We start from the raw sequence: 19509 nt of genomic DNA, 5'->3' as shown, positions 1-19509 counted from the left end.
GCCATAAGAATAAGGGAAATGATCAACAACCAGAGAGGCTCTTGATTGCTGATCACACTTTCCTCATCAGTATCATGGAAAGTTTATAAAGAACAGAACAAAGAATATGCCTACTGCTTCTATGGTTTAAAAGGTTAAAGATGGTCATCATGGGTTAAAGTTCATGGCAACACTCCACTCAAAAAATATCTCAAGAGTTACCCCCACCCCCTCTCCCCTTATGAGGCATTTGCATTATCTTCAGATACACCTGTTTCTGGAAGAGGTTGATTTATTTAACCCTTTACCCCCTAACATCAACATGCATATTCTCCATACTGTTCTCCATACATTTCCAAAGAGGCTAACAAGGAGAATATGTGTAGCAGTCAAGAGCTGCTTTAGTGATCATCTCCTCTATTCCCATAACTTCATGTTTGATTCAGGGGTGATATAACAGGGATAAATTAGATGCTTGTCACTCTTAGGGGCTAAAGGGTTTGGTATAACCCCCTGCTTTGTCTTCAACATAGAGCCTCTTCACAACATGTTATCTTATTATATTTATTTGATCATCTCCTCTATTCCCATAACTTCATGTTTGATTCAGGGGTAACAAAACAACGGTAAGCACTCGTACTCAAGTAGCAAAATATTTTGCTTTCTTGCTTAAGACTAAATAATACTTCCACAGAATTGCAACAATCTGCCCATCAGGGAGTTTTCAAGTATTCTATCCTTACCTCACTTGATCAGTGAATGTCACACGTGTTTTCCATTTTGGAGTTTCCTAGCCACTCTATCGTAGTTTTCTCCATCCAAACACCATAAAATAACCGCAAATGTGGAATGAAAAGCAAATTATGCTTAGGGCGCTATTTTTGCTTCTGTTTTGATACCAAAATAAGTGATCCCCTTTTCGATTATTCAAATATTTACGCCGCCATGTTGAATTTACTCTTAACTAGTTCCCAGTGTATGTCGTCCGGAAAAACACCCGGGTCACAGTTCATGCGAGCGACAACCAAAACGTCACTCTATATGGAGAAGAATGCGCAGTGATATACTGAGGAATCACCTCCGGGTACAACCATTAAAAACAAACTGGCTTTGTCCTTGCGAATCATAATTGTTTCCGATGTTGATGTTTCTGTGGACATTCATACTGTTTTTTCAGCAAACTTCTCAGATATACGATGTTATATCAAACGATGTACTAGTAAACTGCATCATTCAAAAATTAACAGAGCCTAGAAACTTATCAGTGGAACCTTATATTGTGGTGAAGCTTCAGCTGCACATATTACTTCAACCATAAACAGCATCACCCACTTCGCGGACGCGGCCATTTTTGGACACTTTTCCTGAAGAGGAAGGTTAGATCAGCACTCTTGACCACAGTTCGTAAGAGATCGTCAACTCTTATCATCAGTTCGACATAACAAAGCTTAAGTTAACTATAAAAACATGAAGAATACTATATACTTGGAAGCAATATGCCGCAGTTCTATCGGATGACCGATAATGGACTAATTTACGAATTAGTTCAGCTAACACTGACTTAGCTTAGTTCACATGCTGCGTCGGTGGATAACACCGACGCAGCACCACAGTTTTTTTAGAGACTTTCCCTTTTAAAACTGACTTACTTTGACTTTCCGGCAAATAATCTAAAACTGGCACAGTGAGGCTAGGCACTGGATCAAACTGACGAGATTTCGAGCATCACGGTGCTTTTATGGTAGAAATCTGACATGTCCGAAATAGCTGCACTTCTTCCACAATTTTGCGGCTTTATCGACTGAGTCAAAAGGTGGATTTTAAGAAAATTTGATAATTTTCAGAACATCTAAGGATTTTTAGACCATAATGTTAAAAAAAATACAGCTGATAACCGGAAAGTTAGTTTCAAGTCTTGGATAATTTATGGCTTCAAATGGTACTTGGCCAAGTAATTTTGTAATAGCGGTATAGCTGTCATGTTTTTGGCCTTAGTTATGCCATATGAAATGTCTAGCTTTGTTCATTGCTTATTGCCGTTATTGTTTGTTTGAAAGATAAATATTTGAGGAGACGAACTGCTTAATTAATAAATAATTGATTATTTTGAATCAGTTCGAAGGTGTTTCCATGCAGTTTCATCACAGGAATCCCATCTCACAGCTATGCTGGTTTTTTAGAGAAAATGTCGAGATCTTTAGAGATAAAGATGATATTTATGTCATTTATATTTGTTGGAAAATTTCGAATAGATTTCTATGCCATTTTTCGGGGCTTTGTATCTAGCCCCATGCTCAGCTTGGTCCCATTTTGGCACCCATTTGATGGTCATTTGAACTAATTTTTTCGAAAGATTTTTGATTTTTTTTAAAGGCATCTCATTCCAAAGTTTTTTTTCCAGTCTGAAGAAATAATGTAATTGATGTGAAAGTCCAGAACGTTGTTTATTAAGTTGTTATAAGCAGAAGATCGGGTGCTCTAAAAAGGGATCTCAGAAATATCTTGGAAGTCTTAGAGGATTTTTTTAATGCAGCAAGGTGCATTTCCATGTTTGATGTTAAACATCAAATTAGCGCGGGTAAGTTCACAGTAGCAAAATTGTAACGGTAAAACATTGGTATTAGTAAACAAAGGAATTGCATGCTGGTTGCGATCAGAAAAGTAATTAAAACCGAGGGTACATAACCCTTCGTCAGGGCGAAGGACGAAACGTCAGCTTTTAAACCCTTAACGCTGACCAATTAACGTTATCAACGAGTTGATAATACTGAATTACCCTATCAGACCATAAGTTAAGTATGGTACAATATGAGAAAAATAAATTTTTAAAAAACGTGTGTTGGCACAAAATATCGTATTTTTGAGGTCATTTGTATCACACACAGCTCTCGTTCAGTCACCCAATAGACAAGAAAGAACTCCCTTCGCGTGAACATCATTAGCAGTCTGCTTACGAAGGGAAAGTTTTTAAATTGAAGAATTGACCGTCCCTATTTATTTCAGAGGAAAAGGACATTTTTTTAGTCGGAAGTCAAAATTTCACCAATCGAATAAAGTGTGTTTTCCTTATAAAGTACGTTTAACGTAGGATCGGTTTCTTATTATCGTTGATAAAAACAACTAATACTTTCCACAATCAGAAAGCCACAAGTGTAAACAATTAACTGTTCAATTATAACCAACAGAACTATATTTGCATCTTACTCGCTTAACTCTGTATTAACATGCAAAACGCAACAATAGCCATTTGTTAACCGGGTTTTGATCGTCATTGAGTGTTTGGACGGGTAAATATCTACCAGCGCGTTGGGAACGAACTGACACAAACTGAGTGCGAATATTCTTACTTTGGGTACGAATCGACTGAGTGCGAAACGTCCGTGGCTACAAAACGACTGGATTTTAGTTGACCTCTCTAGCTTTTACGCTCTGTTTTCCGTCTGAAGGTCTCAAGGGGATTCCCCTCTTTGTATTTCGTAGATCAAGCGTACAGAAGCACGTGATTAGAACAAAATTTGAAAGAAACTGGAAATGATTTCGTTAATCAACTGAGTTGATAATATTTCGAGATATAGTCTTTTCTCAGAGCGAATAGAAGATTATAGTGGGTTGTGTGTGATTATATACGTAGGAAAATACCTAGGTAGCTTGGAAGGCTTTAACACTCTAGAACAAAAATTTATTTTTAACATCGGTTCTCTTGTTCCCCTCGGTATGAACATTGACGCAGCAAAACAATTTATTTAGAAACTTACCCACTTTATTCATTTGAAAAAGAAACAGCACTCTAGAATATTATTACAAGAATCACATTGGAAAAAAAAAAGTTAACGAAGTATATAAGTACTATAGTTATCCACTTTTGTGTTCCAAATGATGTTTTCATGGCAACGTCAAATTAGAACAAATGTGTAGCCAATAAGGGCAGATACATTTTCCATCATAAAAGCACCGTGATACTCGAGAGTGCCGTCAGTTTTATCCAGCGCTTAGCCTTACTGAGTCAGTTCGAGATCATTTGCTCAAAATTCAAGGTAAGTCGGAGCTAGTCGGTGTTAAAGGGGGTACGTCTCTAAAGAAACGGTGGTGCTGCGTTGGTGGGGAATGTCACAAGATAATTTGGTTTTAATAACGGAGTTGATAATGTTAATAAGTTACCGTTAAGAATTTGTAAAGCTAAGCTAGGTCAGTGTTATTTGGACTGATACCTGAAAAGCCAGTGAGATATTCATCTGTTATCGTTTGCTATACCTTTGCTATACCAAAAGAACGCTGAATGAATATTCATCGCCCTCTTACCATTATACCGCTCAAAATTTGGCGCCTTTTCAGCTTACATGATTAACTGAGCCTAAAATACGTCATTTTACAAAATTTGTCATTTCGAAGCAAGGTTATCTTTGTTCCTGTTCTAACTTCTTTCTGAGTTGGTTTCAAAAGTATAACTTGTAGAATTGCGCACGATATCAGAGAAAGAGAAATTATCTGAAGAGCACCGCGCCCACTGTTCCAGTAGGTTCCTAGGAAACCTTATGTAACCTTGTTAACAAATTAGTACCCCGTTCACAGGCTAGTTCACGAGCCTCAAGTTATCCTTCAATTGAGAAATACAGAAAAAGGGAAATATATGATCACAAGTTAAGAAAAATTCAAAGCAAAGATAACAACAGTGTTGTCAGTGCAAATGCAAATACAATACTCTGGGTGACCCAAGGGGAAACAATTATGAAATAAAGCATTATAATTCTTTGAATGAAGGGGTACCTTTCTAAAGGAACTGTGGTGCTCTGTCGGTGGGCGAGTATAACAGGGTAATTTAGTATTATCAATTGAATTTATAACGTAAATTTGCCACCTTAAAAACGTTTCGAGCGTCAGCCCTTCGTCAGCACAGTTGATGATACTCAACTTAGTTGATCATACCAAATTACACATTATAATCCCTTATTTAGTGAAGGATGCCTTAAAGGAATTCCAGTTGAGACTACCAACAACGAGCAGCTTCGTAACTGTAGAGCGATGTCTGGTGGAAATTGCACATATGACCTACACTGCTGATCTCGTAGAGAAGGAATTCCTGTCCAAAAAGGTACAGGATTTAATCCGACAGAAGGCCGACGTTAAGTCTCAAAAGGAAGTGTTCATCTTGGAGTTGGAAACTCACAAAAAGGAACTTGAGAAAGAAAAGGAAACCATTTATGATAGCGCCAGCTTCTTTGGTGTCTTTCTCAAGGAAAATGCCATGATCCCTTACAACGACTCCTTCAGTGAGTACCTGGACATGCTGATCAGGGAAGAAGAGGCAAAGGAGGACCTGATTAGAGACGACAAGAAGATCAAGCAGCTGAAGAATGACAAGCAAGCATATGAGGAGAGGAAGAATGTCATCACGAAGAACATCACAGACGCCATCACCTCAGGGTCTAAGGACAAGAAAGAAGTCATTCCCATTGAGAAGGTTGAACAAATGAGACAGACGCTGTGTTCTTTAAAGTATAATGGGAAAACTCTGAGTGAAGCTCTAGGTAAAGTGCATTTACAAAACTGGCATTTTAAAGCATCAAGTATAAGATTATTAAATTTTCAAGCCCAATATATGGTTTATTCCTTTTTTCCTATTTTCGTTTCCACATAAATTCAGCCTTAGGTTTTAGTCGCTACAGCTGAAGGTCGTGCATAACAAACTGCTAATTACTTTCTTGGCACTGTTATTCCTGCAGGTGTTGCCACCTCAGCTAGGAAGAAAATACTCAAGGTAGAAAGGTAAGAATAGTTTAAAAGAGCTGAAAGGGGAAAATAAGAACGATATGTCACAGATGAGAGAGATCTTGCCCAAGTCTGCGGTTCAAATCTCAAAGTCTTCGTCTTCAGTTTTTATGGCCTCCATGACATCAACGCTTTTTTATGTGACCTTGAAAGTTGTCACCAGTACCCGGACGCTCTTTCTCATGCCCTCAGTACGCACTAGCAAGTAATTAGTTTATTTGAAAATAATTAATTTTTCATCATCATCGTCATCATCATCATCATCGTCATCATCATCATCATCATCATCATCATGAAAATCGGATTTCTGTAAGATAGCCGGACCCGTCTGATATGCCTTCTTGGATATCATATAAGTTCATTACTCCTGATAATGACATTTTCAATATTCTTCAGCAGAATTTATTTTTTGACATCAAGTCAGATTGAATTACATTTTTTGCCATGCACTGCAACTCACGAATATATATCTGTTTTTAAAAATTAGGGCCAACGTCGTGATTGCAAAAAGAGGCATGTTCACCAAATTCTCCGACGCCTTTTCCAAGATGAACCCCTTCAACAGGGGAAAAAGCACCTAGAGGAGAAACTACGTCTGAAGACTAGAGCGGTGCAATAGTGGTAAATGCTACAGGAAACTCGCGCGTATTACAAGACGTTTTAAAACTACCATTAAGAATCCGTTTTCTGACATGTGGGGCTCATAATGTAGTTGACGTTTATCATTTAAGACTTTGAAGTGCTTAACCAAAAAAGGGTAACGAATGTGGGTTTGATATAATGTTGTCAAAAGGACAAACAAAGCCACGTTGCTACTGTAATTTGCTCGTGCAATTAATTAACTTTTACCAAACTTTCCCATGGCTGATTTGTATGTACAACCAATTTTAGGACAACCAAGCCAAAACAAAATTGGGCAACGAACTTTATACTGTCCTGCTGCACCAGACAAAATGGTTACAGGAAAAATCAATTATTTTCAATCCTGTCCTGATCGGGGAACGGAATGTTCCCGCGTTGACTTTGAACGTTTATAACTTCATCAAAACTCTGCCAAACTTTGCGAGTTTATCTCAAATTTATTTGGAAAAAATTGGATATTACAGGTTGCTGTGTCCAGAACTTGATGTTGCACCGCATTTTGACAGTGTGTTTTTCCAAATTTGGAATTTTTGTGTCTTTATTTATGAGAAATAACTTGAATACAGCTACTTTCACTTTTTGGTCATTTTTGTATCTTTCTATTGGTTTTGAGTTTTTTTCAGTAATTTTTAGCGATTTTCTGACATTTTGAAAAAAATTTTGAAATCCAAGATGGCGGCTGTTTGGACATGATGTCCTGTTTACCACGTGATAGATTTCGGACGTACTTTATACCCTCCTAGGCCCTGTTTATATAGTCTCGGATACCCGAGACAACCCTCCCTACCGAGGCAACTTTATCGAGCGTTTATATGAGAAAAAGTTGTCCCTGCTAGCCGAGTGCAAAGTTGACCCTACTTAATTATTCACAAAGACATCTTTCTTTGTTTGAGCTTGTTTCATTCATTTCATCAGTGTGGGATTTGTTGAGTTTATTTTACTTTTGTAACGTAAATTTGTGCTTTAAAACCTGAAATATCGAAAATAAGTGACACTCGGCACGCCGTGAGCTGTCCCGGGTGGGCGAGTTAAAGTGAATATGAGAAAAATTTGTCCCGCCCGCCATAGTTACCCTGCCCTATCCTTTCAAAGGTTTTAATGAAAGAAAAAGCTCGCGTAAGGTAACTCGGGGGGAGGGTAGTCTCGGGTACCCGAGACCATATAAACAGGGTCCTTTCATTGTCATTGCTAACATTTAGTTCTATTCCAATTTTTGGAATAGAAATGTTTCTCAGAAATCGCCCCCTTCCCACCTTTCTCTGCAAGATTTCCTTTGACCTTTTATTTTAAATTCAATCGAGTGATAGTGTGTTTTCAACACCACCACCCCCCCCCCCCCAAAAAAAATAGCTAGATACTTATTCACTTCAGTCTTCTTTCTTTGCTATAAATCGTTTCGTTGTCGCTGGGAGGCGAACGCAGTTAAGCAAAATAATCTGTTCAAGTTCATTTTATAAGTTTTAAAGAGTTTTGAACGTTTTACTGAAATATGCTAAGGGATGTGTGCGTGTGATATAGAGGATGTTACATGGCCAGGAGGAGATAAGTAATTTCTCTTCTCGTGTTGAAAAATATTTCACTCGTTCGCTGCGCTCACTCGGAAAATATTTTTCAACACAAGAAGAAAAATTTCCTTTCTCCTAGTGGCATTGTGATGTGCTGTTTAGTATATCAACACCAATTAAATACCAAACCATTTCACTCTCGCTGTAAAAGGCATGATTTATTATATGTAACCGTAGCAGCTGTGATCCTTTCGCGTGTGGAGATATCGTGGTTTTTTAATTGCAGAAAGGTTCACCCTGCATTCAGTTTAATTGATGTTTATATAATGAATAACGTTCTTAAAATGACAAACAGAGTCATCTTGCCACTATTATTCAGTCATTTATTTAATTAGCTTTTACCAAACTTCCTAACGTTAGATTTTGATAGTATCCACCACGAAATATTTTCCTTTATAACGATCAGTTGGTCGCCAACGCAACTACTTCCTGTTGGACCTGTTGACTTAGTGTCCGATAAGACCTCGGGAACCTATGTTTTTAACAAGTATTTGTAAACTCATCATAAATGTAAGAGTGGCAAGGCACGGGCTCTGACACTTAATTAGTTAAAAGAAACATTAAGTGTGATGATCCATGTGATTGCTTGTAGAGTGTAGGTTCTTACAATAAGTATGTCCATTGGCCGCGTACTTGCAAGAACTGTGGAAACTAGCTCTTCCGTTACAAGCGAGCAATGGAACAGTTTTATTGACGTTAACAAGGTCTCATATTACAATTTTGTTTCTTTTGTTGTTGCTTGAAGAAAATAGGATCACATTCGTCTTGCTTTCTAAGCATTCCGTCCAGCCACTGCTGCAGTGATTGGCCCCAAAACGTTCAGTTGTGAAATTTGTGAAGTTGAACTTCTATTTGGCGAATAGTAGATGCTGATTTCCCAAGCACGGTTTGGGATATCAAAGGTACCGGGTTTTGTAAGCACTTTTTATAAAATTTAAAAGAATATACGCGTTGGCCAATCACAGCTCAGAGCGCGGACGCGATGTCAACGAACTTAAACTTCAGATTTTTCGTTAAAGAGACAGCTAGTTGCCAGTTGCCTACAGCTGTACAATTGAGATTTGAAGAATAAACGTCTGTTGATCCGAGAAAGAAGCCCATCTTTGCTGTCTCGTGTTACCACCCTCAACATCAAACTAGCTCTGTTCTGAAGAAGGGTTTGGCAACGGACCGTTTGTAACTATTCATAATGATACAAATTACCTGTATAAGATGGTCATGTCATCCAATACTGATGAGCATCAATCAATCGTTCAGTCGTCCGATTTTAAACCGGGCGATGTTTTGTCCAAAAAGGTAAAGTGGACATCTGGCTATAGCTTACCCCGGTTTCTGTAGCGCAAAGCAACAAGGAGTATTGCTACTCCGCTCTGGAAGGCATACCTAGATAGCCAAAGAGGAGCTTACCACATATCAAACACGCAGGAGTGGAATAATGTTTTTGTTAAAGAAAAAAAGAAAAAGAAATACCTCAAGATCGACTACAATCATTAATTGGGAAAAAGACAGACACACCAAGCATATGGCGCAGACTTCAAAAGCTTTATGGAGCCCTTTCGGCTGATAGTTACCCCGCGGAAATTTAATGTTCTTCAAACAAACCTTCGAGGGCAACTATCAGCCGATACTTCCTCTACAGAAACGATCTATTGTTTAATTATTTCCCTCGTGCATGCGCCCGAGATTTTAAAGGGGATGCGTTAGAGCAGTGCAGGTGCGATCTTTCTGGATGGAGGGCCGGCTGGGTCGCAGGTGCCAGATGGTGGGGGTGGGGGGGGGTTGGTATTCTTTCCAGAAAATCTTTAAAACTTAGGTTCTTATTCTGTGACAGCACTTCGTGCGTTTTGAAAGTACTTTGTGACAGAACCAGCCGGCAGCCCAGGCCGAAAACAAGACAAGGATATTGCTGTAACGCTTTATTACAATCAATCCCAATATCATGCTTTTTACGACTATTTTGCAAATAGGAGTATTGATATGGAGTCTTTTGGGGGATCGACTAGTCAGTTCGTGTAGGTTCTCAAGCGAATATTTTTGGCTGTGGATGATTAACACGTCAGTCTATTAACATACCACAGGCAACCAAATATACTATACAAACTCTTACCATAAGAGTTTGTATGCATTTGGAAATATTGAGTTGTAAATATCGTTTTTTTTCTCTTTTAAGAGTATTAATAAGTTTTAAAACCTTACTTACTGTTTTTTTTTGGTGTTTTCCTGTGTTTGTAGCGCTTCTAAGAGCCGTAAGTGCGATTTTTCTTTTAACCGTCTGTTGTGTACTAAGAAAGCGACATGAAGGAAAGCAAGTTTAGAAAAGCCAACGAACACCAGTTCGAAAAGTTCGCCAAAAAAATGTCAAAGCAAACTAGTTGATTTCCGATCTCAAAAACGTCCTTTGAACTCACAACTCCGCCCACGAATCGCCGCCATTTTTCGTGAGACCGAAAAGAGAGCACCTTTCTCACTGTCAAACCTGGGCCGAGTTACTAAACTTCCCCCAACAGGGGGAGGGAAGACGCGCGAGAGCTGTAGCCAACACTTTCTTATACCAACCCCCACTGACGTAAGGTACGTTTTGTCATGGCAGAAAAACCCTTCAAAGTCAATGACCAATAACCCACTGTTTCTTTAGATTTTTTACTAAAAGGGGGACATAGAAAAGATTTGGATCAACAGACGTTTAATTCTACATCTCTATAAACTGTACAGCTGTAGGTAACTAACTGACTTTCAAACACAAAACCTGAATTTAAAAAAGTTTGCTCACATCACTCGTTCGTCCAAGCTCTGAGTTGTGATTGGTCAAAATGGGCATTCGTCCGAAAGCCAAAAAGGCAAAACCGTGCTTCGAAAACAAAGTGAAAACTAATGACTCCGGCGTAATTCACTGATGTTGGCTCAACTGGAAGCTAAACTTTAATTTACGACTGAACTTCTTTGGTACCAATCACCTCAGCGCAGTAGCTGGACGAAACTTAAACGAAGTGATCCTATTTTTTTAAGCAATAAAAGGAACAAGTCCTGCGCTATCACAATTGGGCAAATATTTTTGCTTATATTAGTACACACTAGTTAAAATGTTCCATTGTTCATTTGTATCGGAAACGTAAGTTTCCACAGTTCAGTTCAAGTATACGACCATTGTACTTATTGTAAGAGCATTTACTCTACAAGCAATCACACGGTTCTTCACACTTGTTGTTTATTCTCACTAAGATTACTTCCAAGGCCTTGGCACTCTAACATCAATGAGGCACCGTTTCTTGGGTTTTAAACGATGGCCTGGTCAAAAGAAAGTAACTATGCAGGCGACCAAAGAATTATAAAGAATAGTTTTCTCTGGAGGGTGCAATAAAAATTTACCGTTAGGAAGTTTGAAAAAATTAATTAATTCCGTGAATGAATTAGAGTGGCAATGCAGCTTTTTTTGTTGTATTAACAACATTATTTCACACCACGCATGCTCCAATCTCGTAAAACTGATAAAAAATATTTCAACATATTATTCGATCTCTTAATGAGGTCGCCTCCTGGCGACATGTAAGCGAATAATAGCGAAGGTCAAGAGATGCGAATAAGAAAAGACACATGTAAATAGCTTTTTTTAGCCTTTTAAATTTTGAGGGGGTGGGGGGGGGGTTGAGAACACACTAGCCATTACACTCGATTTTAAAAACACTCAATTTAAACGCATATTATGAAATAAAACGAGGAAAGCTTATAAAAAGGAAAGCAAAATGGGGTCAACTTGGAACACTTATACAAATAGTTCTTCCGAAAAAGGAGAGCGAATCGCAAGCTTAGCGTTGTTTCCCTGAGTACATAAATACAAAAGTAACTTTTACTTACAGCTAAAGTTCGTCAGTCGTTAAATGACTAAAATGTTTCTCGTTTCGAAGCCAAAACCGTCCTTTCCTTTCTAAAAACTGGACTGCTCTCACGAATATAATTATAACTAGCACCTATATTGTCGATGCCCTTTTAACCTATTTGAATTATACCTGACACACTATTGTAGGGGCAACAATGCTAAGCTTAAGATTCGTTCTCTGTTGTGCACTGGATAAATCGAAATCGAAATAGACAATGTACATAAGATAAAAAAAAAATCAATTATTTTGAGTAAATAATAGCATACTGGCTGATAACATCCGGGAGCAACAATTTTTTCCTGATAAGCAAAAGTAAAGTAACTGCGTGATATATTTGCTAAATCGCATTATTATAGTTTTACTGGGGACCAGCACCATCTTGAAGCCCGAAAAACTGATTTGTAACCCGGCATGTGTTGCACGCTGGCGTTTTCACGTCATACTGTTGAGCTCCTCGAGCACGCCTATATGCTGTTATCACGTTTCCTTCGTCAGTAAACAGTTGCGGGACACCTTGCTGCGGGACACCTCGCTTCTGTCTATATCGGATGTGTTGAAGATTTTGAGTTATTACCTGCTCCGCACAGTTACCATGGCCAGCTCCACGGCTACCGTCAGGGATTCTCTCCAAAACCGAGCGCTGACAGTTCGTTAAACGTCCATCAAGTACGCCCTGATTATTGTCGCCTCGAACAGAATGACCACCAAAGGCGTTCCCAGCTTCGTCCTGAACAACGGCTACCATTCCAGGTCGTTGTCTGGCCGGAAGACCATTTGCTTTGACCTGTGCATCCCTCCTCGCGCCTTCATGTGCTGCATTTCTATCTAATTGGTTTCCTGGGCGTTGGGGTCTCCAGACATCGCGAAAATGTGGATCCCTAACAGCACTTCCCTCCATGAACTCAAAATAATCTCCAATCAAAACGCCTTCAACGAGATTGTTGCCTTGCTCGACATAAAGTATTGTAGAATCATACGAAATAATTGAAATGCTAGAAGCATCCGAAGAACGAGAAACAGCCGATCCTGCTCTACTGGCCGCCACTGATCCAGCGGCGGATCCTGGCACTGATGACGGAGCACCTGAAGCACGAGAAACAGCCGATCCCGCTCTGCTGGCCGCCACTGATCCAGCGGCGGATCCTGGCACTGATGACGGAGCACCTGAAGCACGAGAAACAGCCGATCCCGCTCTGCTGGCCGCCACTGATCCAGCGGCTAACCCTGGCACTGATGACGGAGCATCCGACGCACGAGAAACAGCCGACCCTGACACTGATGACGGAGCACCCAAATCACGAGAAACAGCCGATCCTGCTCTACTGGCCGCCACTGATCCAGCGGCTGACCCTGGCACTGATGACGGAGCACCTGAAGCACGAGAAACAGCCGATCCCGCTCTGCTGGCCGCCACTGACCCAGCGGCTGATCCTTGCACTGATGACGGAGCACCCAAATTAGCAACATCTGCTGCTACTGCGGCCCTGCCCGCCGCTGCCCTGCCCACCATGCCGCCTCCAACGGCTCCACCCACACCACCCATCAGTGCAGCCGCTACTACTTCCCCAGCTTCAATTTTATCTTTCCTAAGTGCCTGCTCTGCTGCTGCGGCTCCAGCACCTACGCCAGCTCCTACAGCAGCCCCAACGCCTGCCGCTGCTGCAGCACCTAAGGGAGCTGCAGCACCTCCTGTTGCTATGGTTGCGGTAACTGCGGCAGTGGTAATACCTGCACTTATCGCTGCCTTCCCCATATTCTTTCCTAGTTCTTCTGCTCTTTCTGTATTTCCTTTGCCAGCCTCAACTGCTGCGTAGACCCCTGAGCCAATAACGCTATTTTCCGCATAATCGCCCCATCTTTGGGCAGCTGTTTCAGTATCTCCGCCTCCAATTACATCCCCTAATGAATCTCCTGCCGTCGCCAGTTCGTGAAAGAAGGGAACATTTTTAAGAAGCCCCCCTCCAAGTAAAGCAGATCCAGTAGCTCTTCCCATTCCTTTTCCTAATTCGATGGCTCTCTCTTCGTTTCCACGAGCCGCTTCAACAGCCGCATAAACCCCGGAGCCAATCACACTCTGCTCTGCATATGTATTCCAACGGTTAGCAGCTCCATCAAGGTCACCAGTGATAGCATCTCCAAGGGACTGAAATAATGTTGTTACTTCGTGAACAACCGGCAAATTGCCCATTCCTTCTTCTCCTTCTATAGAAACCTTAAGGAAATCAGAAAGAAATGTTATCAGTGTTACAGTTAGGACACTCAAACCATGAACACCTGATTTTTTTTTGTTCATATTTTTAATCCTTTTGTCTGGATAAGAGGTCTCATTCAGTTAACAAAAAAATATGTGCAAAAAAAAAATAATGATCAAGTGTTCACTGTAACATATTATGCCCATTAGATCGCTTGTCTTATTTCAGTAAACACGGAAGGTATTACACTGCAAAACTTATTATTTTTTAGGGAAAAACTTCAAATATTTTGTAATTGATGCGATGTAAAAACCAAATACTACACAACGAATTGAAAATCAGCCCTCTGCTAAATTCCTTCCTTACAAAACCAGCAATTGTTAGGAATTTTAAATAATACTTTTTGTTGGAACTATAGTAAGACATTGTTAAGACGTATTTCATGACATTAACAAGGTTTTCCATCTGTTTCTTGTAGCAATACGGTATTACTAGCTAACTACTTACAAGTTCTTAGCTAAATAAAAGCTACTTTTTGTTACTGTTACTAGCTAAAAGTAAAATAACATAATCGAAAATAAAACATAATATAATAAGCGCTCAAGCTTAAAATTGTTATGTATTTATAATTATTTTCCGTTCACTGCTCATGGTTTCCTTTAATTCTCTTTAGTTTACGTTCAGCTGCTTGCGTTGGTGTCTGATTAAAATACAATTCCTCGCTTTTCCCAAATCTCGAGACTTATCCTGAATTCATTTTCCCATGCAAACTCTCAGCATTTCTTGATATTCCTGGGATCCCAAACCAGAATACAATCCATTGTCTCCTACTCGCATCCACGGTTTTATTTTCGAACAGTGAGAGTGGTTTTTTTGATAGCCAGTTTTCAAAGAATCACCATTTTAATGGTCGGTGTTGATAGATGTAGACACCATTACAGTGCTAAGGTTTCACGTTAGCTATTGTTGTCCAGTTCAAGTATAAACTTGAACTTCCCTTAAGGGAGGAGACCCTTAACTACAAAACGGTCGCTACCGATGACTTCTAATCGTCGTATCTTGGGCTCCCTTAGTATCCTGGGTTTAGTTTTTGGCCATGTTTGTTCTTTGGGAGGTTGCCTTCAGTTTTGGTAGTCATGACCATATTGGGTAAGTCACGTGATCAGAACACAAAACCGTATAAACTCACACAGCTTACATCTTTCTCCGTTGAAACCAACGTTAACGGGAAGAGTGTAATGAGAAGCAAAATTTGTAGCATGGATATGTTGAAATTCGCGTTAATGAAAATGCTATGACTTCATAAAGTTTTTGTCACGTCATAACTTCTTTAATAACATGAATTTCAACAAATCCATGCTACAGATTTTGCATCTAAATGCACTTTACCCGTTGGCTTTTGTTTCATTGGAGAAAGATGTAAGCTGTGTGAGTTTATACGGGTTTTGTGTTCTGATCACGTGACTTACCAAATATGGTCATGACTACCGAAAGTGAAAGCAATCTCTTATGGAAGAAACATGGCTAAAAACTAAACCCAAGATACTAATGGATTCCAAGATATGCTGGTCTGAAGTCATCCATAGCAACCATATTGTAGTTAAGGGTCTCCCCCCTTAACTGAAGCGAAAACACATCTCCACTCGAAGCTGCGCTTGGCTGAAATGGCACGCTTGACAACGTATGACCGAAAAGGGGAGGGTGAAATTAAATATGAACAATGGGGCAAGTTTACAGTAAGGTACAGTAATAAAGCGAACTCTTCTAGCGTTTTGACTTAAGGAATATATTCATATTCTTTTAGTATAAATTTGTCTTTTTTATAGTTATTATGAAGTAGTCCCTAATGTGTCGGCGTCATAGGTATTTTTTCATTATATTTCATTTGTTTTAATATGATTGTCAAAATAGTATTGTAAATTAATCCAGAATACCCTTTTTAGGAGGATTAACCCTATCAATAGCCGACATCAGTAGAGTTTTAGCTTTCTCAATCATCACGGATGAGAGCGAATAGCGAGAGTATCGTTTTCTCGAGTTATGTACCCGAAATATAGTTTTATGTCCTCACTCATTTTAAACAGAGAAAGTGGTCATTTTTGGTGGTCAGTTTTCAAAGATGACTAATAGCCGGTATTTATACATGCAAAGATTCTACAAACTGTGTTAAGGTTTCGCGTTAGCCACTGTCATGAAGCTCTGTATCAGAGATTACAGATAAACACTTCAATCCTTTTGGCCGTAACAGGAAAAATACATTCGACAAATTAAATATGAATTTTTTCTGAACTTATCTTAAAAATAGCGCTAGCTTAAATAAACATAAGGTAGACTGTATGAAGGTTTAATTAGATAAATAGAGGAAGAACTTAAAGTTGTGCCTACCTTAAAGTAAAAACACGTCTTCACTCGAGCTGCACTTGGCACAATTGACAAATTTAACGACTTAAACAAGTGTTATCACAAGAGAGAGAGCGCAACCTGTGACCAACAGGGGAGGGGTGAATATAGATAAGATGTCTATAATAAGGCACAATAAAAAGCATTTAAATTACGTTTTAGAAAAACGATTTAGATCGTTTAAGTAAAAAAAAAACTTTTCACTATATATATAGTACCTAATCAGTATGTCTCCACAACAGAATGGTTTAGTATACAGTGTATAACATTTTTTTTTTTGCTTTTTGTGTTATTCTGTTTGTTTCTTCGGTTTCCCGTTGATATTGAGCTTTCACATACTGCCCATTAAGTGCACCTTCCACCGTTAAAACGGTGTGTTAGAATTATGTCTTCCTGTTTTCATCACACTTCTAGCTATTGTGTTTCCCGGTCACGTCACAAGTAGATAAATGAAGGGAACAACATTCAGAACATTTTTTTGTAACCGCACCTGTGCATTCTTCAAGAGGCACTGTTCACTACTCTATCCACAAAGCAGGTGTCTGTCTCAGGGATTTTAAGAGGCATTCTGCAAATAAGATCTCTACCTATCTCAGCCTTTATGTTTTTCGTGCTACTGCTTGCTGTTTTATTCCGGGTCATGATTTGTGGTATTTGTCTCAAATTCAGAGTATTTGTTAAATAAGATTTTGATGACACGCCATAGCGGAAATAAAACCTGAAGCAGCACAAAGAAGAATCATTCTATTTCAGATAAAATCTGCCGATTCATTCAGTCATTCATTCGAGTAGCTAATGAGTATTATATACGCTGTGAAGCCAAAACTTTTCTGAGAAAGCTACCATGATTCTGCTATTGTGTAGGTCTTACATAGGTTCAACAGAGAAATCTGAAAATTTAACGAGAAATTTTGTCTTGAGCCCAGTCTTCATATAAAACTAACAATCAGCTGAGCGTTGAACTGACAACAGGCAAATAAACCGAAATTTTTCTTATTGACCGCGTCCGTTTTTAGTTTCCCTTCTAGTCCTTTAGGAAATATTCTGGATGAATTTAAAACAAGGAATCAGCTAGGATACTCAATTCCTTGATTGATCTTTTTTTAATATGCCGGTGCTTTTGTAGTGGTTTTAAGAGAGAGTTCTAACCCCCTATTTGGTCTGGGAGTACTGTGATAAAATCAGGACAGTTTCCGTTTACAAGGTTCAGTAGATACAAACATCATTCGCGGCTATTATTCATTTTTTATTCACTTTTTAGCGTGTTCCTCGTGGAACCAAGCGAAGCAATTTTGTTTTCATTAGCCGACAACCAAAAATATATATATATCCTGGGTGTTTGCTGAAAAAAATTTACTTTCTAAATCATCAAGAATGACAAAAAATTAGTAAACCTGACAGGATTTTTAATATTCCAGTTCGCTTAAAATATTCAAAATTCCCCCTTTAGCTCGAGGTTCCCAAAACGTGCAAGAAACCAGGAAACAATAAAACAATCTTCAAAATATAAAGCGTACTAACCGGCCCGGATTTATCTTTATTAAGATATTAGTTCCATTAAATATACAAGCTGAAGCAGCACAAATAGCACTTTTTGTTTTAGTCAAAATCCCCGTTTTATGACATTAGTTTCGTTTCCTCAGCTCAGTAATAACTCAAGTTGGGAAATGCTTTTGCATTAGTTCCATTTTTTTTTTCTTTTTGTAAATCATTTCTGATTGTCCAGCTTCAGTAGTTATTAGTGTGCGTAAGCAATGTATGCTGTAAATTAAAGATGAACGCTTGTCGAAAGTGCACACGATTACTATTGTGTAGAGTATTAAGCCTTGAGCATATAAATTTAAAAATAGTCAAAATTCCACTAAAAATCTTTAAATCATACGTAGGTTTACCAGGAAATGTGGCTTTCATTTTAACAAACGATAAAAGAAAAAAAACATTGTAAACGCAACAGGAAATTTCGCCAGTAGAAAAAGAAAATTGGAGGAACATTCGATATAATTACGACAGTTTCTGTCAGTTAAAAAGAATTCTAACTTTTAAATAGATACACATATCATTCACCTCTATTATTCATGCTTATTGGCTTCTCCTATAGTAATTTGGCTGTTTTGTGTCCTTCAGTAAAAAGCTTGGAATGTTAAGGCCGGAATTATTATCCCTAAGAACCAAAGGAAACACTCTTATTCTAAATAGCCGACACCAAAACAATAATTCCATCCTGAATGTTCAACAGAAGAGATGTAGCTTTCTCAAACATCAAGAATGAACCAGAGTTAGTAAACGTAACATGATTTTTGATTGTCCGTTTGAAAATATCTAAAATTCCGCTTTCTCTCTAGCTTCCAGAAAATAGGTAACATTGAAATAATTATCAAAATACGAAATTTTAACATAAAGTTTATCCAAAAGTTAATTACCCTTTTAAACATAATGTTCATTGTAGGTATTTTAATTAAGGTTTCAACCAACAAGGAGTGAGATTATAGTGTACTCGAATTATGTATCCGAAATATAGTGTTATGTCCTCACTAATTTTGAACAGAAAAAAAGGCATTGTTGGTGGTCATTTTTCTAAAGAATCAACCGACCAATGGCCGGTATTTATACAAAGATTCTATAAGTGTTAAGATTTCGCGTGAACCAGGATTATCATCTAGCTCAGAATAAGAGATTATAGATAGACACCTCAATCATTCTGGTACCCGAAAAAAAAACATTCGACAAATTAAATATGGTACAGTTTTTGAACTTAATTAGAAAATAATTCAAAAATAACGTTAACTAAGAAAAAAACGGCGTTAACTGGAGTGTACGCAAGTTTAAATACGTAAATTAAGGAAGAACTTAAACTTTTGCCTACCTTTAAGTAAAAACACGTCTTCACTCGAAGCTACACTTGACGCAACTGACACTCTTGACAACTTAAACAAGTGTTATCACGGTCGAGAGCAACCTATGACCAACAGGGGGAGGGGTGAAATTAGATAAGATGTCTATCCGCGCTTGGGCCATAAATCGAAGGGGACAAAGCACAATGAAAGTATTTAAATTTACGACAAACAATTTAGATCGTGTCAGTGAAAAAAA

At 38.6% G+C, this 19509-nt stretch overlaps 2 protein-coding genes across 2 annotated transcripts; one reads left to right on the top strand and one right to left on the bottom strand.

Moving 5' to 3' along the window:
• The first annotated feature begins 5020 nt into the window (after positions 1 to 5020).
• Positions 5021 to 6326, top strand: LOC136277210 (uncharacterized). Its single transcript, XM_066158909.1, has 3 exons — positions 5021 to 5504; positions 5700 to 5742; positions 6233 to 6326. The coding sequence occupies exons 1-3, from the start codon at positions 5021 to 5023 to the stop codon at positions 6324 to 6326; spliced, it is 621 nt and encodes a 206-aa protein (XP_066015006.1).
• Positions 6327 to 10713: 4387 nt separating this feature from the next.
• On the bottom strand, positions 10714 to 14043 carry LOC136277209 (isoniazid-induced protein IniB-like). Its single transcript, XM_066158908.1, has one exon. The coding sequence runs from the start codon at positions 14013 to 14015 to the stop codon at positions 12186 to 12188; it is 1830 nt and encodes a 609-aa protein (XP_066015005.1). The 5' UTR covers positions 14016 to 14043; the 3' UTR covers positions 10714 to 12185.
• Positions 14044 to 19509: the final 5466 nt, after the last annotated feature.

This window comes from Pocillopora verrucosa, chromosome 12 (assembly GCF_036669915.1).
Source record: "Pocillopora verrucosa isolate sample1 chromosome 12, ASM3666991v2, whole genome shotgun sequence".
Classification (NCBI taxonomy): domain Eukaryota; kingdom Metazoa; phylum Cnidaria; class Anthozoa; order Scleractinia; family Pocilloporidae; genus Pocillopora; species Pocillopora verrucosa.
Note: the sequence above shows the minus strand (reverse complement) of the source record. Positions and strands in the feature narration are given on the sequence as shown.

Excerpts from the sequence above, each read along its gene's own strand:
- LOC136277210 (XM_066158909.1), top strand. The coding sequence starts at position 5,021 with ATGACCTACACTGCTGATCTCGTAGAGAAGGAATTCCTGTCCAAAAAG. Across the intron at positions 5,505-5,699 it reads AACTCTGAGTGAAGCTCTAG|GTGTTGCCACCTCAGCTAGG; the intron begins GTAAAGTGCATT and ends TTATTCCTGCAG. Across the intron at positions 5,743-6,232 it reads AAAATACTCAAGGTAGAAAG|GGCCAACGTCGTGATTGCAA; the intron begins GTAAGAATAGTT and ends TTTAAAAATTAG.
- LOC136277209 (XM_066158908.1), bottom strand. The coding sequence starts at position 14,015 with ATGGGCAATTTGCCGGTTGTTCACGAAGTAACAACATTATTTCAGTCC.